The 26738-nt window shown below is 48.7% G+C and overlaps 1 protein-coding gene across 1 annotated transcript in view; it reads right to left on the bottom strand.

Moving 5' to 3' along the window:
* LOC142265226 (uncharacterized) overlaps window positions 1-26738 on the bottom strand; it is a 61716-nt gene that overhangs the window by 22583 nt on the left and 12395 nt on the right. The window contains exon 4 of the mRNA XM_075332276.1: window positions 24154-25395. Coding sequence (XP_075188391.1) covers window positions 24154-25395 — 1242 coding nt within the window. The remainder of the gene's footprint in view (window positions 1-24153; window positions 25396-26738) is intronic.

Below are 26738 nucleotides of genomic sequence, written 5' to 3'. Positions count from 1 at the left end.
TTGCTTTTCTTCTGCAAATGCATTTTCGCTCACCCTTTTTACTTTTTCCCTTTAGCTATCTCCACACGGAGGGCTCTGTATTCCTGCAGCTACCCTGCATATGTACCAGGTTGCCATCTCATTATAAGTCAAGGTGAGCGTCCTTACCATGTTCGCTGCGCAGTCACTCCACAGCACCTGTGTCTCACTTCTACCCTGTTACATTGCCACCATATCTAATAGGTTCTATGTACTTATATATGCAGTATTCCCAATGTTCCAATTGCATACGTTGTACCCTTGTCTCTATGATTTTGTCATTACTTATGGTCTCTGATTTTCCAGTTTTGCCTTCTGTACTTTGATTAATGCATTCATTTATTGCAATTAATTTATTTCTTTTCTTTTGTTTTGTTTTTTCACTTGTAAATAATGTATTCAGCCTGTCCGACCTGATGAAGGCTTGCTAGCCGAAACGTTGATTCCTGGCGGACAATTGTACAGCACTTTTTTTCACATTTTTGGCACTAATAAAATAAGAGAAAAGGATTTTGACATCCAACCACTGTATTCTTCATTTTTTGACTTATGGGAAATTGGTAGTGTGCCGGAGTTAACCTCCAATGACAGTTTATTTTCCTCCTGAGCACCTACAAGAGGTGAAGCGAGGTCTTCATTTCTTCATTACTTAACTTATTTGACCTAGCTCCCTCATTTCCCCAACAAGGCGTTTTTGGATCTGCCCATGTCGCAATCCAGTTTCACCACATTTTCGTACAATGAAGATGAGACAAACAGTATAGTATCAAGGGTCACGAAGCCCTGCTCTTTTCTCAACATACCAGCGGAGGAAACCAAGAAAAGGGACCTTGAGAAGGTGCTGCAGAAACACGCTTCCCTGGATCTCCACCTGACCACTCTTGCCGAGTACCATCGGACCAAACGTATCCCAAGGGGCCTACGGGTCACATTAAGACCAACAATTTTTGCAGACAACAATGAATACTGCGACAAGTTCGAAGCAATTTTAAATAAATGTTCAATGGACATCATCACTTTAACGATCGACTTCCTGCAGAAAGAAGTCGACCAACTGTCTACTAGTATCTCAGTAACTGAAGCCCAATTGAAACAAGTTCTATCAGTTACAGACCTCGAACAACTTAAGAAAGAAACCGACGATTACATTTCCAACTTCAGGAGGACTCTAGAGGCAAAAAAGCGCAATAAATTTCTCAGGGATCAGGAGGACTATTCCCAGGGGACCGTCTATAGATGGCGCTCAGGGGAGTCCTCCTCCTTCTTCTCACGACGTCCTTCTCGTTACACAGGCTATTCATCATCCGGGAGTTCGGACTTCGACACCCGTCCCCAGCGTCAACAGCCCGGTTTTTTAGGCCAGCGACGGCCCCCCATAAGAAGACGAGGAGGGGGCACAGGCGGCAACCGCAACTACCGGGAGGACCGGGTATGGACCAGGTCACAGGTAATACAAACCTAGTCTATAACATTTCTTCGTATAACCTGTCACCTGCTGAGCACTTGCTCCTGCAGAAAGGGCTCTCATTTAGCCCTATCCCAACATATGATACCTTTTCTGTGCAAAAGGAGCTTGATCATTTTTTCCGATCTGTACGGTTGAAAGTGCACTTTGATAATGTTAATACTGTTGATCATGTTAACAATGCTGATATGGCCTCATCTGCTACTCCCCCTTGCTTTTCACTTAAGTCCCTACAACTTAAATCACAGAGTTCCTTCATGCCCCCTAGATCATATCATCCGGTCGAAACCTTTGTCTCGTTGGTTTCCCATGACATTGAGAATTTGAACAAACAGATTCATTCTGGCACATTTCACATTAGAAACAACTTGTCAATAGATGAATCCAGGGCTCTTAACAACCTGAGGGATAATCAGACGGTTATCATTAAGCCAGCAGACAAGGGAGGAGCCATTGTTGTCCTTGACCGACAGTACTACATTTCAGAGATCCTCGGACAATTGTCAGATGAATCTACCTATGAACCAGTCTCCCGTAATCCAACATCAGATATTTCCTCTCTAATCAAAACCACAGCCCAACTTCACTTTGAACGAGGTGTCATTGATCAGAAATTAAGGGACTTTCTCAGCAACCCACATCCGATTACCCCAGTTTTCTACACACTCCCGAAAGTCCACAAACATCTCACTCGACCCCCTGGCAGACCCATAGTGGCTTCAACGGACTCGGTCCTCTCTCCGTTGGCCCGCACGGTAGAGAAAATCCTCTCACCATTCATCCCCTTGACTCCCTCGTATCTCAAGGACACGTCCCATTTCTTAGAGATATTAATGGATCTTCATGCGGGCATGCACATCCGCCCTACACCCCTCTCGGGCATCGATCTCCCTGCGCAGCTGCTGTTGCCGCCGCTCCCAGCCGGGAGCACTCCCTGCTTGCTCCGGTTCAGCGTGTGCGGGGGACGGGCCCAGCCAGAGTCCCTCCGTGTCGGCTACAACCGGCACCTTCAGTAATGAGGAACCCCGCTGTGACATGGCCTGCTCTGCCTCCTGGCAGCTGCATCCCCGCCGTGCCTCCGGTGCATCTTTGCTGACGGCTTCAGCCTTCGGCTTCTTCCATGGAAGCGGATCAGGGCGGTCACGAGCTTCTGCTGCAGGTCGGTCCGCCGGGGCGGATTGGCAGGGTACCGCTACCGGTGGTGGTGGTAGCGGGCCTAGTGGCGGGGCAGCAGCAGCCAACACGGGTAGCGGGTGAGGTAGCAGGGCGAGCGGGTATGGACCGGGTCCCTCAGCCGCGATGACCGACCCACTAGGGGCACAGGGGCGTGGGTCACTTACCCTCCCTTCCAAGACTCCCTCCACCTCGCGTCTCCGTATGGCCGCCACCACTTCCGCCATGTCGGCCTCCCACTCCTCCATGAGGAGCTGCATCTTGACCTGCAGACGGCTGCTTAGCTGGACGGTCCGGACTTCCACCCACGCTGCGGGGCCAGGTGCGGGGACCACCGTGTTGTCGGTCGGACTCAGCATCTTTAGCAGCTGCCTCTTCCAGGAACCAGTCAATGGCCGCAGGGTCCTGGCGTCCCTGCTTCTATAGCCGCGCTCACATGCGGCCAGCCGCCATTTCGTCCCCCTTAGCCTCTTTCCGGCCCCTCCTCTATCGGGGCGGGGTTTCGGCCTTCGCGCCTCTGCTACTCGAGAAGACGCTCGAGCGGGAACTCTTCGCGCCAAAGATGGCGGCTTCTGAAATTTTTCGGCCGGACACCTCCGGCGGTAACAAGGCGCACCTCTACCAGACGGCAGAGCGGTAAGATCCTGTTCGTGACGCCAAGTTGTCGCGGGCGGAGGAGGGGACGCCGCGCTCTCCCACTGCTCGGGTCCGGCTGCCGCTGCGGCTGCTGCGGCCTGCTGCTGCCGCTGCTCGGTGGCTCGAGCGATGGGCCGGATCCCGGGGACTCGAGCGGCGCTCCTCGCCCGTGAGTGAAAGGGGATTGGGTTTTGGGAAAGTTTATTGTCCATGACGCCACCCACGGTTGTGGTGATTAAGTGAACACCACCGCTGCTCTGTCTGGGGAGCCCGGGAGTGATGGTATGGAGCAGCCAGTTGTTGATTTGCCCCTCCGTGGGTAGGGGTTTTGGTGCTCCCGGGGCCCAGTGATGGGGTTGGTATGGTGGACAGGCGGGTATGGGGCCTGTGGAGGTGCAGGGGCGCAGGGGCAGCGCTGTGCCGCACGGCACGGAGGTACTCACTCAGCCAGTAAACACGACACAGTTCTCGGTAAACAAACGGCTGGTTGGACGGGTCCCTCGGACGGTTACGGTGCTGCGGTTCCCTGCAGTTAGCGGTGACGGTCTCTTCCCTGCACCTATGTAAAGTCTCTTGGTAGCGATGGGTCCCCACCGGTTACCCACTCCTCGGCTTCAATCTGGGCCGAAGGAGCCCTACTTTGCCCGCAGACGCTGGCCCTGGGAAACTGGTGCCCTGGCGGTGGCGGTGTCTCCCCTTCACGGTCGGGCTGTTGCCTTCAATCGGGACTTGGTTGTTAGGAGACAGAGGTCCCCTTCACTGACGGATTTGGCAAATTATGGCGACTCCTAGCCTTGCCGGGATCCGAAAGGCCCCTGCCCTGGTGCTGACTGTTCTTCGTATACTGCTCCAGTACCGCCGGGTCACCACCCGTCCGCGGTCCTTCCAGCAACCTCCAAACAGTCCCCCTGCAGACTATCACCGCCGTTTGCTGACTTTGCTGTCCCAGTCCGGGGCACACACCCGGACCAACTTCAGGCTTTCTTAACTGTTTCTTTTCTGTCGCCACTCTTACTGTCCTCCTTTACCACTTCACTGTTTACTCCTTCACTTCCCTAGCTGGACTCTGTTCTGCCTGGTTCTTCCCGCCTCCAGGGCTGTGTACTCCTCGGTGGGCGGAGCCAACCGCCTGGCCCACCCCCCTGGTGTGGACATCAGCCCCTGGAGGAAGGCAACAAGGATTTTTGTTTGACTTAGGTGTACCTGCAGGGAATGTGGGGTGCGTGTGGTGTTGTGACCTGTGACCCCTGGCTTGCCCAGGGCGTCACAGAGGCGGTGTTGAATCTCTACAACCCGTGGCTTCCCCATCCAGGACCCGGTGACAGGATCGCAGGCTCTGCAGCGCAGGAGCGCTCAGCAGCACCAGGCCTCCCCCAGCGTTTTTCCTTCTACCCTGGGCCCAGGCAGAGGATCCGGTCACTGCAGCGCAGGAGCGCTCTGCAGTGTTCCCCACAGCTCCCCAGCATTATCCCCTGGTGTCTCCCAGGGGCAGACTGGACTCACCGGCAGCCGCAGCAGGCAAGGATGGGGCCGAGGATCAGAGCGACACCGCCGGGACGCAGGTAGGATCTTCTCCACGCTTCGGGCCTACCTCCGGCCGGAGCGCTCCGCCCCCGTTTGCGCGCGCACTTTTCCGGCCACGCCCCCCGCTTCTCCTGCCCGGAGACAGCCAGCTCAGTCCTCTGGCACGCCCCCATCCTCCCCAGCGTCCCCTGCAATATAGGACACAGGTAGAGGATCGCAGCTGCAGCGCAGGAGCGCTCTGCAACACTAGGCCACCCCAGCGTTCACTTCTACACTGGGCCCAGACTGGGGATCGTGGTCACTGCAGCACAGGAGCGCTCAGCAGTTTTCCCCAGCTCCCCCAGCGTACAGCAACACACCAGCTGGCAAGATGGGGCCGAGGATCGCAGCGACGCCGGCAGGACGCAAGTAAGACTCCTTTGCGCTCAGCGCTGCACTCCCGGCGGGTCGCCCACTAATCTAGTCCCCGGCTTCGGCCTACCTCCCCCTGCACGCCCTCCAAAAAAAAAAAAAAAAAGAATGAAGGGCCGCGCTTTCCTTCAGCACTGCTGTCTCCGCAGTTTTCTCAGACCTCTGCTGACCTGGGAAGGACACAGGACCTGGGTGAGTGCTGCTCCTCCTTAGGAACAGACTATATCTTCTTTCCTGATTTTTTTCTTATTTTTTCCTCTATCTCCTGTCTCCTCCCTAACGTCACTAGTGGGTTCCCTAAGCAATGGTTAAACCTAATCACCCATCCAAGCCGGGCCCCTTTATAGCGGACTCTGCATGCACAGCCTGCAAGGAAAATGCTCCTAAGCCAGTCCTCGCCCCCCGCTCGGCTTGCTCCCCAGACCAACTGCCATGCAGATTGCCAGCATCCCCGTCGCTGTCGCTACTGCAGCATTATAGGACAACCGGAGCTCCACTGCGCTCCCTCCCCCGGAGTGGTAGACCCCTCGGTCCCAGTCTGTGCACTCCCTTCCAAGGGCATCTCTGACCATCGCGCAGGCGTTGCAGTCGCTCCCTACGCCCGACCATGCTCCCCCGGTCCAGCTGGCTCTGGACAACAGTCGGTCTGATCCAGACCCTACTACTGGAGCACAGAAGTGGACCTGCTGGGCCTCCTCTCAAGTGCCTCCCAGAGGTCTCTATCACCTCCAGGGCCCGAGTACCACTCGTCCTCGGAACCGACCGACCCTCTTTTCAGGAGAAGAGTCGGATGCAGCCGCGCTGCTGGATCCAGATCAGACGGCCGAGGTCAGAGGTATGGTGGATAGTCTGGTCTAAGCGTTAAGTCATACGCGAAAGCTCCAGCCGGACTCTGTGGCTACCCAGTGCTCGCATGTCTCTTCCATACAGGTTAAGCGGGCACACAGGCAATTTGCTGAAATTCTATGCAAGCACAGGCGACAACCGATCAAGATATTCAACAATGGTAAGTCGCTTGATTTACATTACCGCTTCCCTGGGGCTCTCAGGAAGAAATGGGCAGGCTCGCCTGTGGTCGACACTCCTGTTTCCCGCCTGCCATCTCCCAGTACTGTCTCTCCCGCTCAGGGCATCGCTCCGAGACGCCACGGATCGAAATACAGAGAGATTTGCCCGTTCAGCTCTTCAGACAGCGGGCACGGTACTCCTCCTGCTTTCGCCGCCATCTGACTGGCAGGATCCATGATGTCCTGGGCCGGTAACTTCAACAGCGGTCTTCGCGCGGGATCGATTAGTCCGGAGTTCACAGCATTGCTAACAGATTGCTCTAGCGGATGAGTTCATGCTCTACGCGTCTCTGTCAGCAGCCTAACGCGCAGCGCAAGCGGCTAGCATTACGGTGGCCACCTGTCGGGCGATCTGACTCAGAGCCTGTAAGACAGAGGAACAGGAAGATTCTGTCCTTCAAGACATGCCCTTCCCGGCGTTCTAAGCCACGCCAGCCATCAAGGACGACATCCGGATCACAGCACTACCCCGCTAGATGTCTTGAGGTCGTCGCGCGCCGGGCGTAGATCAGGTGAAGGGGGGCGCCCGTCTCATTCCAATCACGTCTGGCGGACTCTGTTCACGGACGCTTGGGTCGGAGAGATGCCGGACTCAGGTTACATATTAGAGTTTGCATCAATTATATCGTTGGACATACAGGACACACATCCCGAAGTTCCCAACAGCACAGATGTTCCTGCGTTTCGCAATAGCAGAAGATCATTTTTGGTGATTCCGTCCCGGGACGTCTTGGTGATCAGGGGGTCTTCTTTTGACGACTGTCTCCTAAGTGTTCAGGTCACCATCGACATCCTATCCCGACTCGGCTAGCTCATCAATTCGGAAGGAGCCCTCTCTGACCCCGGCCAGCGGAATTACATGTCTAGGCATGGAGTTTGATACCATCCAAAGACGCGGGTCCTTTCCGCTAGTGAAGATCGTCTCCCTCCGAAGAGACCTCCAGATCCTCCGTCACTCCCAGGCGTTGAATCCTCAGTCGGATAGGGGCGACAATAGAGGCGGTTCCGTTCGCCCGCTGCCACCTTCGTCTCCTTCAGCTGACTCGGCCGAACAGATGGGTCAATTTTTCTCTATCCACCTTGAATCGCAGGACCCAATTGTCTCCGGGAACCCGCCGCTTGCTTCTATGTTGGACCAGCGGCCCTCATCGGTCCAGGGGAAGGTCTTCCATACCAGTACACTGGCAGGCAGTCACCACCGATGCCAGTCTTCTGACTGGGGAGCGGTGTTCCGAAACACAGAGCCCACGGTCGATGGCCCTCCCTTGGGAGCCACCTGCCTATCAATTTTTTTTTAGGGATCAGAGACTTTCTCCGAGCCCTACAGAATTTTCAGCCCCTCATACAGGAATCGCCATCCAGGATCCAGTCGAACATCGCCACAGCAGTGGCATACATCAATCACCTGGGCGGAACAAAGAGCGTCATGGCGATGACATAGGTGAATAAGATCTTACAGTGGGCATAGCCTCATCACTCCAGTTTTTTCCACAGTACATTTCCCCGCCGTGGAGAATTGGACAGCAGATTTCATCAGCAGGCAAGGCCTGGTGGCAGGCTTGATCCCTCAGCAATGCGGCGTTCGAATGGATCGGCCTCAGATGAAGGATTCCGGATGTGGACCTGATGGCCTCTCGGTTCAACAATCAAGTCTCACGGTTTGCCTCCCTTTACCACGACCGGCGAACGCCAGTAATCGACGTTTTTTTCATACGTCCATGGAAGCAGTTCAGGTTCCCCTTCATCCTCCCCGTTTCCACTGATACCAAGAGTCATCAAGGAAATCAAAGCAGAAGGCATCCCAGTGACTCTCATTGCCATGGATTGGCCCAGGCAAGCGTTGTTCGCAGAGCTCACGCTGTTCTTCAGACACCCCATGGTTGCTCCCAGATCGTCTGAACCTGCTGTCGCAAAGTCCTCTCGCCCTTCAAGATTCAGGGGTTCTCAATTTGACCGCACGGCTGTTGAATCCTGGCTACTAACCCAGGCAGCCTTTACCCCACAGGTGGTACAGACTATGGTCAGAGCTTAGACGCCTCCGTCTTCAAACATCTACTACCGCACTTGAAAGGCCTTCTTTCAATAGTGTGAGGTCAACGGCAACTCATCTCCACCGGTTCTGTCGCTCCCTGTGTTACTGGCCTTCCCTCAGTCAGGCTTACGGACGGGTCTCTCGCTAGTAACCCTCAAAGGGCAGGTGTCGGGTCTATCTGTTTTTTTCCAGAGAAATCTAGCATCTCGGCCACAAGTCTGGAAGTTCATCCAGGGAGTCGCCCTTCTGTCACCGCCAGATCGTTCCCCGCTAGAACCATGGGACCTTAATCTGGTGCTAGGGTCTCTTCAATTAGCCCAGTTCAAACCTCTAAAAAAGGAATCCTCAATGTCACGCCTATCCGGGAGGGTAGATTTGTTGGTGACAGCCACTTCAATCAGAAGAAGGTCTGCACTGGCAGCCCTCTCATGCCGGTCATTTTTCTTGTTTTTCCACCAAGACAAGGTTGATCTGCGCCCATCTCCTGCTTTCCCACCGCAAGCAGGGTCTGAATGAGGAGATTGTGTCTCCATCCTTCGGTCCAGCCATCCACTCGATCCTTGGAAAGGTCACGGCTTACACTGGATCTAGTGCGATCTTTTAGGAGTTACGTTTCGAGACCCGCACCCTTCTGCACCTCAGACGGCCTATTCGTCCTGTCTACTGGGCCTAGGAGGGGAATGCCGGCGTCATAGGCTACCATTGCAAGTTGAATCCTGCCGACCATATCAGAGACCTACAGGACTAGAGACAGGTCTCCTCCGAGGGGTGTAACAGCCATTCCACCTGTGCAATTGGGGCGTCTTGGTCAATCAGACGCCAAGCGTCAACCGTACAAGTTCGCATAGCCGCCACGTGGTCAAGCCTTCATACCTTTCCCAGGGTTTTACAAGATACAGCAGATGGCTGTCGCACACTGATAAGGCGGTATAATTTTGCACCGAGCATTCTTACAGAGTTTTGGAGTGGTCATGAATCTGTGTGATTGCTCCTTTACCCACCCAGGGACTGCGTTTGGACGTCCCATGGTCCTGTGTCCCCCAATGAAATAATAAAGGATTTTTGTGTACTCACCGTAAAATCTCTTTCTCTGAGTCTTCATTGGGGGACACAGCACCCACCCTGTTTGGATATTGGGTTGCTCTTAGTTTGCCGGATGTTACTGGTTCCTTATGGGAACACGTTGTTTTCGGTACCCGGCTTATTTATATTTTGTATATTTCTATATTGATATACAGTATAGGTTTAGATAAGATACTGTGTGTTTTCTTGTTTATTACCTTGATTAGTTATGGTTGTTCAGGTTTCTCCTACTACTGCTTGTACACTAAACTGGCATAGATCCGCCTCCGGCTCAGGGTGTACACTGCTAGGGAGGAGCTAACTATTTTTATGTCTACTTAGTGTCAGCCTCCTAGTCACAACAGCATACACCCATGGTCCTGTGTCCCCCAATGAAGACTCAGAGAAAGAGATTTTACGGTGAGTACACAAAAATCCTTCTTTTTTTTCCAAAGTGCCAACCAATCCTATCATGTAAATAATTGATTTTAATCTTACCTTTGCAGTCTTCTCTTCTCTTCAGCAGGGGGCATCACGCTCAGGTATGCTTACCACACATTGAAGCTGAGCCCCTGCCCTTTCCAGCCACAGCAGTTGGATTGATCTTTCTGGAAAAAAATGCAGCATATTAGAGAGAGATTTTAGCATGGAATGCAATCAGATGTCACCCTGTAATCCACATCTACATTTCAAAGTCTGAACATCTTGAAATCCCATAAAGAAGTACGAGTTGATCCCCTTCCCTTTCATTGTGTAGTTATGTCCCCCTTCCTGGGCCATTTCTTGGTAAACATGTCCCCCATCCTGATATATATTTCCTACATTCTGGTATATTTGTCCCCATCATGGCCCCATCCTGGTAAATATACCTCATCCTGGTAAATGTTCCCCATCCTGGTAAATGTACCCCATTCTGGCATGTTCCCCCATGCTGGCAAATGTACCCCATCCTGACATATTGCCCATCCTTGTAAATGATCCCCCATCCTGACATGTACCCTATTCCTGGTAAATGTCCTCCATCCTGGTAAATGTTCCCAATCCTGGTTAATGTACCCCCATCCAGGTAAACGTCCCCCTTCCTAGCATGTACCCCATCCTGGTAAATGTCCACCTTCCTGGCATGTTCCCCTTCCTGGTAAATGTTCCCCATCCTGGTAAATATTCCCCATCTTAACATGTTCCCCATCCTGGTAAATGTTCCCCTTCCTGGTAAATGTACCCTATCGTGGCATGTTTCCTCCATCCTGGCATGCATGTTTCCTCCACCTTGGCATATATGTTTCTCCATCCTGGCATGCATTTTTCCCCATCCTGGCATGTTTGTTTACCCATCCTGGCATCTATGTTTTCCCCATCCTGGCATGTATGTTTCCTCTATTCTGGCATGCATGTTTCTCCCCATTCTGGCATGCATGTTTCCCCCATCCTGGCATGCATGTTTCCCCCCATCCTGGCATGCATGTTTCCCCCCATCCTGGCATGCATGTTTTCCCCCATCCTGGCATGCATGTTTTCCCCATTCTGGCATGCATGTCCCCCCCCCCATGCTGGCATGTATGTTCCCCTTCCCCCCATGCTGGCATGTGTGTTCCCCAGCCCAATGTTGGCATGTGTGTTCTCCCCCCATGCTGGCATGTGTTCTCCCCCCCATGCTGACATGTGTTCTCCCCCATGCTGGTATGTATGTTCTCCCCCCATGCTGGCAGTGGCCCCCTCATCCCCACCTTGGCACAGCTGCACACAAGTTACAGTATATATATATATAAAAAAAAAGCAACACATAACTCACCTTCCTGCACACGCTCCCCCGCTGCGCGCTGCTGGGTCCTCAGTTCCCACGCGGCCAGAAGACGTCATTACACCGGCGCCGCTCACTGACGCTCGTCCGTCTCCTAGGCAACAGACCTGCGGCCTGGGAGAGGAGGAGTGTCAGAGCGAGGAGAAATGTCCCTCCACTCCAACACAGCTTTGATCTGCCGGCGCGACTGCACCAGCAGATCAAAGTGGCAGGATCAGGCGACAGCACGCGTACCAGCAGAATGGGCTCTGCGTGCCCCTGGTGGCACGCGTGCCCCTGGTGGCACGCGTGCCATAGGTTCGCCATCACTGGTATAGGAAGTTGCCGTTTGATGATGACTATTTGCTTCCCTCTGACTATGTTTAGACTTTGCCCTTGTGTACTTACAAGACCTCATGCTGTGACACGGCTTTCTGACGATTCTACTGCCATCTGGTGAGCTTGACTAGTATTACCTCTGCTAGGGAATTCCCTGCTCATACGTTTCCTCCACTTTTACGCCCCCTAGTGGTTTACCAGCTAACTACCTTCTCAGATAGTTTCAGGAATCCTCGCAGTCCCACATTACTGCGCTGTACTGCTATTGTACATCTTAGAGTACAGCGTGACAACACCTGGTTTGGTTAACCCTACGTAGTTGGGAATGTGTACAATTGGTCAATTCATCCTATGCAATGATTGGGCTGTGGGTTTTTTTACACTTAATATATTTGTATATAAATGAGTCCTTCCATTTTCTGTTTGTGCTATGAGTAAGGTCACACCTTGCCCGAAACATGTCGGCTTTAAAATGGATCTTGCTAAAATTTTAATCCCTGGAATAAACCTTTGGTTTTATTGCAGCACAGATTGTGCTGGAAATTGCCTTTCTACTCTGCATTATAGGGATTACTACTATGACACCATATAGATTAGGGATCTCTCCATGTTCTTTGGTGCAATGTATGGTTAGATCTTCGTCTATGGACTCTTTACATTAGTACCGTATTTTTCGGACTATAAGACGCACCGGACCATAAGATGCACAGTGGTTTTAGAGAAGGAAAATAGGAAAATAAAATTTTAAGCAAAAAATGTGGTCATGACACATTGTTATGGGGCGAGGATCTGTTGCTGACACTATTATGGGGGTAATGTCCCCAAATTCTCTACTAAGATACCCCATCCTGGTAATGATCCTCCTGCCTTGTGTATATATTTATGTCCCTCATCCTGGTATAGCCCCATCTTGCTATATACTGCCATCCTGGTATGTGATCCCATCCTGCTATATACACCATCATCCTGCTCATATACCCCCATCATCCTGCTCATATACCCCCATCATCCTGCTATATGCCATCATCCTGTTCATATACTCCAATCATCCTGCTATATGCCATCATCCTGTTCATATACCCCCATCATCCTGCTCATATACCCCCATCCTGCGGCACACACAAAAAATAAATAAACGTTTACACGCACCTTTCCTCGTTCCACGCAGCGTCGCTCCTCCTCCTGTCTGTGCCGGCAGTGCTGTGTTGAGCCGGCCACGTTCCCTGCAGCACTGCGATGTCCACCAGTCTGCTGGCGCGGCTGTGAAGACACACGTGCGCACAGTGATGACGTCATCGCTGTGAGCCCCGCTAGTCTCCAGTCCACACAGCACGGCCGTCAGACTGGAGGACATCGCTGTGCTGCAGGGGAACGGTGAGTACATTGATTTACTGCACCCCGCGCTGATGATGATGTGCGGGGAGCAGTGAATACAGCCGAGCATGATCACTCCAGGCTGTAGTTGCCAGGGGTGATCACGGCCGGCTGTTAATTATGCGCGCGTCCCCGCCCATCATCCCTCCCACCTATCAGCCCTGGCTTCAGCGCTGAGAGATGGGCGGGAGGATGGGCGTGCATATGTAATGAGCGGGCCCATGTGGTCATGGCAGGCGCTGCTGCTGCCTGCTCGTGCCCTCGATGACCCGCTCCACCGCAGCACCCTCATTCCCCTCAGCCATGCCCTACATTCAGACCATTAGACGCAGCCCCCACTTTCCCCCAACATTTGGGGGGAAAAAAGGGCGTCTTATGGTCCGAAAAATACAGTATATTGTACGCTCCTCTCTATTCCTCCTGCATACTTTATACATACTCTAATACTTAGTGGATAGTTATACACATAAAAGTATCTATAACTTTAGTATTAGGGTATGTGCGCACGTTGCTTTTTACCTGCTTTTTACCTGCTTTTTTGCTGCTTTTTCTTCTGCGCTGTTTAATGCCAAAATGGATGTGTTCTTCTATTCAAGCAAAGTCTATGGGAATTTGGGTTTCTTGTTCACACTATGTTGTTCAAAATGCTGCCTTTTTGAGGCAGAACTTTGGTCAAAAACTCAGCTTTTCAAAGAAGCAACATGTCAATTGTTTTTGCCATTTGGGTTTTGCACTGCAAAGCTGAGTTTTTGACCAAAGTTCTGCCACAAAAAGGCAGCATTTTGAACAACATAGTGTGAACAAGAAACCCAAATTCCCATAGACTTTGCTTGAATAGAAGAACACATCCATTTTGGCATTAAACAGCGCAGAAGAAAAAGCAGCAAAAAAGCAGGTAAAAAGCAGGTAAAAAGCAACGTGCGCACATACCCTTACTGCTGTATATATTCCACTCTGCTTCTACCTTTCCTTCATTTATTCTGGGTGTATATATGTGCATATTATGATGGGTCTATATAGCTTTGTCCCATGGTAGACATTATTACTCTGATGTTTGCTGTCCCCGTCTCTTCTTCATACAGACCTTGTGTTACACGCTAACCTTTGTATGTTATATTTGTATTCCATATATTTATACCTCCTGAGATATTTCTTCTGCCTCCTTTTCCTTTGGAGACCTGAACCTGCAACGGTCGTTACAAAAGTGTAAAGAAAAAAATCATTGTGTGATAGAAATTATGTGTAATTGTGATCTAAAATGAAACCCTGATCTTATAGACAGGCTGCGGATCTTATACACAGGCTGCGGATTATAAATACTTTTTTGGAGTAAAGTTATTACGATTGTAAAATCCTAATCAGCAGGTTTGGTCGGAGACACCAAGGATTTATATAGGGGAATATAGAGGAACTGACACTGGACACGCGTGGGAAAACTGTGGTAGGACGATTATTGTTTCTTACACATAAATTGATAACATTTAGATGGATTCAGACGACCCTCCGACAAAACGTGATTGACAAAGTCATTACTACAGGATGGTATGAGAAGGGGATTTATTCTAAAAGAAACACTGGATCCAAAAATGAGAGAATCTGGGCCCCGGGGCTGGAGACTTCGGGCTTCCAGCGTGTCAGTACAAGACGAGGTCTTTGTCCCTGTGTTACGGGGGGACCGGCAGATTAGGACCAGGGGTATATATCCCAATCGCCAGTCGGGGCCCACCGTGCTCCAGATGGTAATGGAGCTGCTGGCACCCTGTGGGTTAGGCGGAGACTATAGAGCTGGATGGCTCTGAGATAACTCAAGGAACCGGTCACGTGTGTAGGCACACGTCAGACCGGACGACAACCCAGTTAGCGTTTCGGTGGAGCGGACGCTACTCCGACCACGTGCGTAACAACACGTCAGGTCGGATGGTAACCAGTTAGCGTTGACCGAGAAAACCGCTGCGACAGCGCCCTGTCGGCCACGTGTGTAAGACACGTCAGGCCGAGCGGTCCTCCGATTAGCGTTTCTGGCCACCACTCGACTGGCCACGTGTGTAAAGGACACGTCAGACCAGGTAGTCACACCAGTAGCATTTGACTGGGAAGTCGAGGATAATAGGGTTCACACACCCAATCCAGGAACACCCTTTAACTTCACAGGGGTTCTGGGGTGCGCTGTCCGTGAGCGTAGAGGGCACAACCGGACAGGTGGCGCAGCAGGTACACTGTCTGTGTGCGTAGAGGGCACACTCGGACAGGTGACGCAACAGGTATTCTGTCTGTGTGCGTAGGGGGCACAACTGAACAGGTGATGCAGCAGCCGCAGCTCAGTTAACGCCACTGGACTGTTCTAGCACAACAGGAATGGTAGCAAGGAAGCACGGCGCCTGACCCTCATGTGCTGAGGCACGAATCTTGGCGTGACAGGCACCGTTCGCCTAACCCTACCTACCGCTTCCAACAAGGCTTATGCCACCAAGAACTCTAAATGAAGACTGCGCACCTCCATGTTGTCTCCAGCCCCTTTTATAACCTGGGTCCGCCCCAAACCCAGGGTGGAACCACCAAGGTCCAATAGCAGAGTGCCATGTCATCAGTGATGTCACATGCGACCTATCCGGAACCGCCACGTCATTGATGACCTCATGGCAGCCACGCCCCAAACACTTCACCAGTCATCGTCTGACGACCAATGGTGAGGTGCCAGATTATAGGGGCGGGCCTCTGCGAACCAGTCCGGAGTTGCCACGTCATCGGGACACCTGACACTCTCTGCCCTATCAGGGCCTGCCACCTCACGGACATGCTCAGTGAGGTCCTTACCGGACCTAGCCTCTGATGCATCAAGTGCCTGAGCATGCTCAGTAGCCTGAGCAACAGGCTCAGAAATCAGACTATCAGTTTGAGCATGCTCAATATGCACATCCCAGAACTTAGACACAGCACGAAGTCCAAGTACCTGTGCAAAGAGGCTGTTAGGGTTAATTGTGGGAGCATGCTCAGTAGCCTGAATTGAGGACTTCGTCTCAGACATAACACAATCAGGCTGAGCATGCTCACTAGGCAAAAAAACGGGCTTAGACTCTGGCTGGGGTAAATCGGCGCACGCATGCGCACTAGCCGCCTCTCCACACTTAGACGTGGTGGAAGGAGCAGCCAACTGGACGACCCGAGGCACAGCCAAGAACGGCAGCCGGCGCCTGGGCGCAGCCGGAACTGCAGCAGGCTGCTTGCGGCTATGGCGGCGCCGGTTCATAACACCCTGGAGCTTCTCTACTCGGTATAACGAGACTCACTGATCTTATTCATATAAAAAGCTTCTGAGGAAAATAGAAACTGCCGAAATATGAGGAGCTTGTCTGATCTATAAGTCACTGTATAAAGAGCTATGGAGACAGCGCTATTCTTCTGTATAACATATGTGATGTTGCTGTAGACCTAATATTTCTGTACATGGCGTCTCTGTATAGATAATCACTGATTATTTTGTCAAACTCGATCACATCAGATGTTCCCACAAAGAAGGAATGGATCGTAGATGGAAATAGTAATTTGTAATATGAACATGTTTATTATTGTAGTATAGAGAAGTTACAGACATTGTTCAGACATGGAGATTGTGCGCTGAAAGTAAGGGGACGAGCGCGATAGTACCCTCCCCCGTCGCACATGCAATATCTTGTGATTGCTGCCATAGCGAACATTATCGCTACGGCTGCTTCACACGCACATACCTTGTCAGCGACGTCGCGGTGACTGCCGAACAATCCCTCCTTCAAGGGGGAGGTGCGTTCGGCGTCACCGTGACGTCACGAAGCGGTCGGCCAATAGAAGCGGAGGGGCGGAGATGAGCAGGACACAACATCCCGCCCACCTCCTTCCTTCCGCATTGGCGGCGGGACGCAGGTAAGGAGAGGTTTGTCGGTCCTGCGGCTTCACACACAGCGATGTGTGGTGCTGCAGGAACGACAAACAACATTGTATCAGCAGCAGGGGCGACATTATGGAAATGAACGACGTGACACAGATCAGCGATTTTTTACTTTTACGCTCGTTCATCGTCGCTCCTAGGATTTACACATTGCGATGTCGCTACCGACGCCGGATGTGCATCACCAACGACGTGACCCCGACGATATATCAGTAGCGATGTGGCAACGTGTAAAGTACCCCTAACTGTAATAAATGGCAGATCGCTGAGATAGGCAGTTAGGAAGAAGAGGGAGGAGGAATGTTGGGTATTTTTGGGGGAGGGTTGCAATACTCTTGTCCATATAGTGAATATAGACTAAATTACTTACCGGTAATGGGATTTTCCGGAGTCCATGACAGCACCCACTTGAGAGAGGGATCATCCCCTTCAGAACAGGAAACCTACAGATAAAAAAGGGCGGTCCCTCTCCCTCATCAGTTGGTTTTCAGAGCATGTGAGAGGAACCGCAGTGGATTTGTATGACACAAAAATAAAAGAAGCAAGAAGGACCACATCCACCAAGGGGGTGAGTAAATTTATAAGGGTGAGGTGTGCAGGTGCTGTCGTGGCCTCCGAAAAATCTCATTACCAGTAAGTAATTTAGTCTTTTCCTATTACCACGACAGCACCCACTTGAGAGACTTTCAGAGATACCGCCACCTAGGGAGAGACCACCACTTGTAGAACTGATCTTCCGAAAGTAAGGTCTGAAGCAGAGGGTAGGTCCAATTTATAGTGATTATAGAATGTGGAAGGCGAGGACCAAGTAGCAGCCTTACATATGTGAGTGATAGAGACATCTGCCTTCTCAGCCCAGGAAGATGCCAGTGCTCGAGTAGAATGAGCTCTCACACTATGTGGCAATGGTTCTTCTTTAGCTGTATATGCCAGAGATATTGCCTCCCTCACCCATCTTGCTAATGTGCTTTTTGTCACCTGACACCCTTTCCTATGGCCTTGAAAGGATATGAACAAAGACCTAAGGTGTCTACAGGAGGCTGTTCTAGCAATGTACTCAAGTAAGATGTTACGGACATCCAAAGTATGGTACATTCCTCAGGTTTGACCGGATTAGGAAAAAATGAAGGCAAAATAATCTCCTGACTTCTGTGAAAATGGGAAGCTACCTTAGGCAAGTAAGTAGGGTCTGTTTTAAGAATAATTTTGTCAGGAAAGACCTGCAGATACGGAGGATCAATGGATAGAGCCTGGATATTGCTAATGCGGCGAGCAGAGGTTAAGGCGACCAGCAGACAGGTTTTTAAGGAAATTAGTTTATCCGAAGCTGACTGCAGGGGCTCAAAGGGGGGCCCTGTCAGGGCGTCTAACACCAGATTGAGGTCCCAAGAGGGAGGATTGGGAATATGAACCAGCTGTCTGCATTCACATGACTTAACAAAATGCATGACCCATCGATTACCAGCTATGTTAGAATTGTAGAGGGCCCCTAGAGCTTTGAGTGTATTCAGGGAAAGATCCATGTCTCGACCAGATTGGAGAAACTTCAATATAGATGAGATAAGAACTACCTCTGGAGAGTAGTTAGGAGAAAATTCAAGAAATTTTCTCCAGACTCAACTATATTGTCTGGTCGTCACCGGTTTCGTAGTGTGAAGAAGGGTATTAATCAATTATTGGGAAAAACCATGTGCGGCTAACAACTCCCTTTCAAAGTTCATGGAGTCAAGTTCAAGCCCTTGACATGGGGATGATGGATAGGCCCTTGGGATAGTAGATTCGGTCTGGATGGGAGAACCCAGGGGTCTGTAACCGACATGCTCGTGAGAAGGGAGAACCAAGAACGCCTGGGCCAAAAGGGCGCTATCATAATGACCCTTGCCTGTTCTTCTCTGAATTTCCTGAGAACTACCGGAAGCAGAATCATCGGGGGAAAGGCATATGCTAGGCTGAAAGTCCAGGGTAGCTGCAGGGCATCTACAACAGTCGGATTGTCTGTTTTGTTTAGAGAACAGAATTGCTCCATTTGTTTGTTTCCCTTGGTGGCAAACAAATCTATCACTGGACGGCCCCACCAGTGAACAATCTGAAGAAACACTTCTCAGTTCAATTTCCATTCCCCTTGATGGAGAGTGTGGCAGCTCAGAAAATCTGCTCTGTCGTTGTCCGGTGAGAGTCAAAATCCTGGCAGCCGTTGTCACGAGAGAACCAGACCGTGTACCTTCCTGGTGGTTGATATAGGAAACTACTGTCTGGTTGTCGGAGAGGATTCGAACATGGGTCTGTTGTAGGAGAGGAAGGAACTGCACTAGCGCCTGTTCGACCGCCAGTAGTTCCTTGAAGTTGGAAGAAGTGTGCCTTTCATGGTGAGACCAGAGACCTTGTGCTATAGTGTCCCCCAAGTGAGCCCCCCACCCCCAAGGGCTGGCGTCTGTCGTCACTATATTGGTGAGATGAATGTGCCGCAGTTTTCCGGTGGTCAGGTTGGTCTCTGTCATCCACCAAACAAGGGAATCCTGTGCTGCTCTGGTCAGAATCAGACTGGACTTGAGAGCGCCACGTAGAGTTTTTGCTGCCGACAAGACCTCCCATTGTAGAGTCCTGGTATGGAGTAGTGCCCAGGGAACTGCAGGGATACAGGACGTCATGGAGCCTAATAAGGACATGCCGTCCCTTAGGGATATGTACGGATAGACCTGTATGTGTAGAATTTTTCTCTGGATTTTTTCGTCTGGTAGAGAACAACGTTGTTGACGAGAGTCCAGTAACATGCCTAGAAAAGAATGAAAGGTGGTCGGGGTTAGCTTGGATTTTTTTAGATTCAGAATCCATCCAAGTCGTTGAAGGGTAAACATAGTGTGATTGAGGCAAGCTGTACGTTCACCCGCCGTTTTACCCACTATCAGGAGATCATCTAAATAAGGTATTATCAAGGTCTGACGTTCCCTTAAATGTGCTGTGACTTCTGCCATAATCTTTGTGAAAATTCGAGGAGCCAGTGAAACTCTGAAGGGCATTGCTACAAATTGAGAATGTCTTATTGATTTATTTATCAAGACAGCTACCCTTAAATATTGTTGATGATGTGGGTGGACAGGAATGTAATAGTACGCATCTTTTAAGTCTAAGACTGACATGTATCAATTGGGGAAAAGGAGTTTCGTGACTGACTGGATTGATTCCATCTTAAATGGTCGATATTTTAAGGAGAGGATCAGTTTTTTCAGATTGATTATTGTTCTATAAGAGCCATCTGGCTTTGTAACCAGAAAAAGAGGAGAGTAGAAACCTTGGCCCCGTTGATGGGCAGGGACCTCAACTAGGACCCGTTTTGTAAAGAGAGTGAGGACTTCAGTCACTAAAGCAGTATGTTGTTCTGACGTTTTCCTAGTAGGGGTTAAAACAAAGGATTGTGGAGGTATGGAAGTAAATTCTAAATGAAGACCTTCAAAGATGACATTGATGATGAAGGAGCTACATATAATGGTCTTCCAGATGGTACTGTAGAAGCGGAGTCTACCTCCCACAGGGAGGTCAATGTTACTGTTTATGTTGTTTTCCCCTGAATGATGCGTCACCAAACAGGTAACCCTTGGAACCTGACGTGCGAGGGTCATATTTTTCCCGGCGCTCTGACCTGATGGGCTGTATTTGACACTTTTTGTAGGATTTCCTACAGGTAGGAAAGTATGTGTTAGGGAACGCCTTCTTATTATACCCAGCTTTAGTGAGAATGTCGTCTAACTCAGGCCCAAAAATAAACTCACCCTGACAAGGCAGTGTGCACAATTTTGTCTTTGAAGACGTGTCCCCCTTCCATGATTTTAACCACAGTGCGGATCGAGCAGCATTAGAAGATCCCGCAGATCGGGCCGCCAAACGTACGGAATCAGCAGAGGCGTCAGCAAGGTAGGTCGCGGCGTCCTTCAGGAGTGGGATGGACAAGAGTAACTTTTCTCTAGAAGAACCAGATTTAATTTGCTTTTCTAACTGGTCTACCCATATTGACAGTGACCTAGCCGTGCAAGTTGCAGAAATGGCAGGCTTTAGTGCTGCGGCCGAGGCTTCCCAAGTTCTTTTCAGGTAAGTATCAGATTTCCTGTCAAGGGCATCCTTCAGGAAACCCATATCTTTAAATGGAAGTGCTGATTTCTTAGAAGATTTTGCAACTGCCACATCCACTTTAGGCACTTTACACCATTGAGAGAGGTCATCATCATCATCATCATCAAAGGGATATCGTGTTTTAGAAGAGGATGGAAGAAAGCCCCTATTATCCTGCTTCTGCCACTCCTTCCTGATTAGGGCTTTAATCGTATCGTTCACTGGGAAAGATTTACATTTCTATTGGGATAATCCTGCGAACTTAGTATCCTCAGTGGACTTAGTAGGTTTGGTATCCTGAATCCCCATGGTGGAGCGAACAGCCCTGAAAAGGCCATCCATCCACTCCAGAGGAAAGCACGATTTCCCTGCTTCATCTGAGAAGGAAGAACTATCAGAGGAAGAAACGTTCGACCTGGTTTCCGAACTAAGGGCTGAGGATGAATCGGGGCGAGTAATTTGTTTCCTATGTTTTTTTGACCCCTTTAACGATTTTAAAGATGACTGAACTTTGGTGTGGATAAGTTCCCTAAGATCTGCTGCTGGGGATAGGATGTAGGGGCTTCTTCCCATACAGTCTGCTTGATACAGGGCTCACAAAGTCTTTTTTGATAAGAATTGGGTAATATTCGGGCACACAAGGGCCATTCTTTATTTTTCTGCTCGGCGGAACACTTCTTATGTACCTAAACACAGTTATAGACAAGAAGGGGGACATTAGCTATTGGAGTACTTTCACGAAGATCACTCACCCATAGCAAGAAAGACGGATACCGGAGCTAGAGACGGAGACGAGGTGATTGTCTGGCCGACTCTAGAGGGTTGAGAACCGAGATTTTCATGATCCTCCTTCCTCTTGCGACCTGTAGTAATACCTCTGCAGTGACTATCTGCACTGCTGCTCTTTCGCTTGGATGGAACTTGGGATGGTTCCAGAGTAGTATCCCGGGATGGGGGTGATTGCATGCTGTCCATAGCTGGAGAGGGTTGGAGCAAGCACCACTCTGTCAGGGTTCAACTTAATTTTTAAGATGGAGGACCCCACAGCCCCCTCCAGCGTCTCTTCCTCCGGATCAGATACCCCGGAAGTGCTCACAAACACTTCCAAGTTACAGCTTTGGTGACCAACCAGCGTGCAGGTGCGCAGCCAGGCACATCCGGGTCACCCTCCCCGCGCGTGCATGGCCGTGTGCAACTCGGAAGTGTCAGTACAGACACACGTGCGACACAGTAGGGAGTGCACCTTGCCCGACCGCGCACCGCATTTCAGGAACCGCGCGCAGTCACCGGGTAGCCATGAGGGAAGCAGCACTTATCCTCCCGCAGACGTGGTTCCCCTGGCGCCCTCAGCCGGACCAGAAACAACCAACGCAGGAACACTAGGAGGGCGAAGTCCACCATGGGAGCTCCTACGACCGTGCCTCCAGACCCAGAACTCCGCCATTCCCGCAGACACCGCACGGACACTACTGATGCCCAGGTACCTATAGGTTCCGATCCATCATGACAGGAAAACAACTGATGAGGGAGAGGGACCGCCCTTTTTTATCTGTAGGTTTCCCATCCTGAAGGGCGGACCCCTCTCTCAAGTGGGTGCTGTCGTGGCGATAGGAAAATAACAATATAACAATGTGAAATGTTCGATGCACATGGAATATTGCTTTATTTGATTTTTAGAAAACAGACGTCTATTAGAAACTGCATGTATAATTCTAATGTAACTTCTAATGTGCTTTCCGTTCGTTTACTTTTACTGTCACGTTTGTGTTTTCTTGTTCAATTTGTCACATTTATATTTTCTCTACATGTGAATTTTTTTTCCAATATATATTTTATTTCAATTTTTCACAAAACAATCGATACATATCACAATCGAAGTAACACTACGATAATATTAACAACCACCACAAAGCAAAATAAGGAAAAAGGAAAAGAAAAAAAAGATGAAAAAAAAGAAAGGGGGAAGGGGAAGAACACCAATTCGGTCTATTCTATAGGTAGGAGTCAATAATACAAATACATCAAAATCCCGTGGGACAAATAGCATGTAATGAAAATGCCCCAATTTTTCGGAATTCATTTTCTTCTCCCTACATTATGGGCAAGTATAAACTCAAAATGAAAATAAGGATTAATTTTCCTGACAAGCTCCTCAACCGAGGGAACTGAAGGGAGTTTCCACTTTATAGCCTGACATCGTCTGGCCGAGGTAAGTATATCAGCAATAACAGGTTTCACATTTATGGGGAAGTTATCAAGTCCTACATTCAGGATTGCCAGTGGATCATCCATAATTACACGAAGACCATTTACAGATGAAATTAGATCAAACATCTGCTCCCAAAATACCATAACTTTAGGACATGACCACCATACATGCCCCAGCGAGCCTTTCTAAAGACAAGCTGTCCAACAGAAAGGGAAGTAATCAGGGTTCATCAGAGCCATTTTGCCTGAAAACAGATACCACCTTGTATGAATTTATATAATTTGTTCTAGGTGATTTATACAAGCGGAGGTCCTATAAGTCTATTCCGAGGCGGCCCACCATTGTTGAGGGAAGAATGTTTTCAGCTCTTGCTCCCATTTTATCATGTATAACAACTTCACATCTTCCAATGGGGAGCTTAAAAAACTATATAACATTGAGACCCCTTTAATATTATATTCCTCTTTTGAAAAAGTCTATGTAGATCGAGAGGAGGTGAATTGTACCCAATATCAGATCTAGTACTAAGATGTCTCACTTGGAGGTATTGATAAAGACAGCTTCAATGTAATCAAAATTTCTCAACCATCTCCAAAAAGGACGTTAACTGAGACTCTATAAATAGCCGCCAATTTAGAAATGCCACTCTCTTCCCAATTAGCAAGACTTAAATAAGGGATATGGGTTTCTAAGAATGTAACAGAAATATTTAAAAAAAAAAAAAAAATGATTCCATTCACCCCACCTTCTCCACCAATACCAAGAAGAGGAGATAGTAGGGAGGTCAAATATTGCATTAGATGTTTAATTACCTCTACTTCAAAAGGCTTCAAGTAACCCATGTGAATTTTTCTTAGAGGTGAACAAATTATAATTTTCAAGTAAAACATTTATGACCATCTAGGTATAATAATGACTTCTACACTTTTAAGTTTTGTGATGTTTAAAAAGAATCCATTTGTGTGCAAAATATTTCCCTCATTCTACCTATGTCAAGAGTTTCTCCCCTGTGTGAATTCTTTTGTGTCTTTCAAGACTTGATGTTTGTGTAAAACGTCTCCCACACTCTGAACATGAAAAAGGCTTCTCCCCTGTGTGAGTTCTCTGATGTCTAACAAAATCTGATTGATCTGCAAAACATTTCCCACATTCTGAACATGAAAAAGGCTTCTCCCCTGTGTGAGTTCTCTGATGTTTAACAAGACCTGATTGATTTGCAAAACATTTCCCACATTCTGAACATGAAAAAGGCTTCTCCCCTTTGTGAATTGTCTGGTGTCTAAGAAAATTTGATTTTCGGTCAAAATATCGCCCACATTCTGAACATGAAAAAAGCTTCTCCCCTGTGTGAGTTCTCTGATGTCTAACAAGACCTGATTGATTTGCAAAACATTTCCTACATTCTGAACATGAAAAAGGCTTCTCCCCTGTGTGAGTTTTCTGATGTCTAACAAGATCTGATTGATATGCAAAATATTTCCCACATTCTGAACATGGAAAAGGCTTCTCCCCTGTGTGAATTGTCTGGTGTGTAAGAAGTTTTGATTTTAGGTTAAAATATCTCCCACATTCTGAACATGAAAAAGGCTTCTCCCCTGTGTGAATTCTTTGGTGACTTGCAAGGCTTGATGTTTGGGTAAAACTTCTCCCACATTCTGAACATGAAAAAGGCTTCTCCCCTGTGTGAGTTCTCTGATGTTTAACAAAACATGATTGATCTGCAAAACATTTCCTGCATTCTGAACATGAAAAAGGCTTCTCCCCTGTGTGAGTTCTCTGATGTGTAACAAGAGTTGTTTTATGTGCAAAACATTTCCCACATTCTGAACATAAATATGGTTTCTCCCCTGTGTGAGTTCTCTGATGTGTAACAAAATGTGATTTATTGCCAAAACATTTCCCACATTCTAAACATGCAAATGGCTTTTCCCCTGTGTGAGTTATCTGGTAACTAACAGATTCTGAAGAAATTCTTTTCTCCTCTGTGTCATTTTTGTTATTAATTTTTTGATATTCTGAAGTTGAAAATGGCTTATTTGCTGTAAGAGCACTTTTATTTTTAATGCTGCTTTTGTGACATTTATATTTCTTAATAGTCTGTGATGAATCAGAAGGTAGGACTTGTTTAATAAAATCAGATAATAAATCTTTGCTGTAAAGGGAAGATGATATATCTGGAATAGAGTCATTCACTTCAGTTATATCTTGTATGATATCAAGGTCATCTGATTTAAAAATTGAAGATGTCAGTTGTGCCTCTAATCTCCTGGTACAGTCATCTGTCAAGAATAAAAGTTATCTTCAATAATATATACAAATTTAAAGATATATTTTATAAAATAGGTTGTAACGCTGTTACCAGCGTCCCCGCACTGTCCTGCACCTTTTCCCAGGGTAGGTCTCCTAGGACTGCGCTTAGCTCACGCTCATATATTCGTAAAGGGCCAGCGTACACCTAACCCGGAAGTTCCTCCCAACCTATGGTTAAGAGGTAATAGGTATTTAAGGCATCCTCCCCCTATGGGACGTGCTTGGGCAATGTGGTCTATCCTTAGAGATGCGTTGATAGTTGTCAGTTACCGTGCTGCTTGCTGAGTCGTATGCTGTGTGTGTTAACACGTGTTTGTTTCCTAGCATCCACTCTAGATGCTGCATCTATCTATACCAGCTGTGTCTGCCATACCTCCTGCATCTATCTATACCAGCTCTGCCTACTATATCTGCTGCACCTGCTTACACCAGCCATCCCGTCTGCACCCGACCACATCTGTGACTGTCAGTATCCAATCGTAGAACCCTGCGGTCAGCCAACACAGTACAAAGACTCTTTGGCATAGCATCTGGTGGCTACCTCTCAGCACAGGCCTATTCTCACCATTAGAGGCTGAACATGTGAACTTATAATGAACATGGTAAATAAAAAACAATCGTGTAATTGCACTTTTTTTTTGCAATTTCACTGCACTTGGAATTTTTTCCCCATTTTTCAGTACACTATCTGATAAAATGAATAGTGTAGTTCAAAAGCACAACTCATCAGGCAAAAAAAAAAATCCCTGATATGTCTATGTTGACGGAAAAATAAAAAAGCTATGCTTCTTGGAAGTTAAAGGGTGAAAAACTAAAATTCCCCAGGGGTGAAGGTGTTAAATTTTAGAAAACCTGTGTGTGGGCTGCCCGGTCTCTATGTACCCACTGTGGGGTAATTCTAACCTCCCTCATATGTTACAGTTACCCTGTGCCCAACTTTGGATATAAACGCCCCTATCAGCACATTCATCAGAAGGGAGAGAAGGAAGATCTATCAATAAGAGGCCGAGATTCTAGGAAGATGGAGTCATTGCTCTCAGTGGTAGAAACAATAGGAATCTTGTAGTTATGATACTTATTAATGGAGAGCAAAAATAAAATAAATGATGTTACAAAGCAAGCTTTCCAGACAACTGAGGTCTCTTCATCAACTACAAGATTATTATTTTGTTTCTCCCACTGAGAGCAATCAATCTTTATTCACCTGGAGAACATGGCACCAAACTAAGAATCTAGGAGGTCACCAGCATCATTACCCTCCGCTTTCTCTTAGGGGTCCACCATACAGATTAGATTCTTCTTCCCATGATTT

Source organism: Anomaloglossus baeobatrachus, unplaced genomic scaffold (assembly GCF_048569485.1).
Source record: "Anomaloglossus baeobatrachus isolate aAnoBae1 unplaced genomic scaffold, aAnoBae1.hap1 Scaffold_2733, whole genome shotgun sequence".
In the NCBI taxonomy this organism is placed as follows: domain Eukaryota; kingdom Metazoa; phylum Chordata; class Amphibia; order Anura; family Aromobatidae; genus Anomaloglossus; species Anomaloglossus baeobatrachus.
Note: the sequence above shows the minus strand (reverse complement) of the source record. Positions and strands in the feature narration are given on the sequence as shown.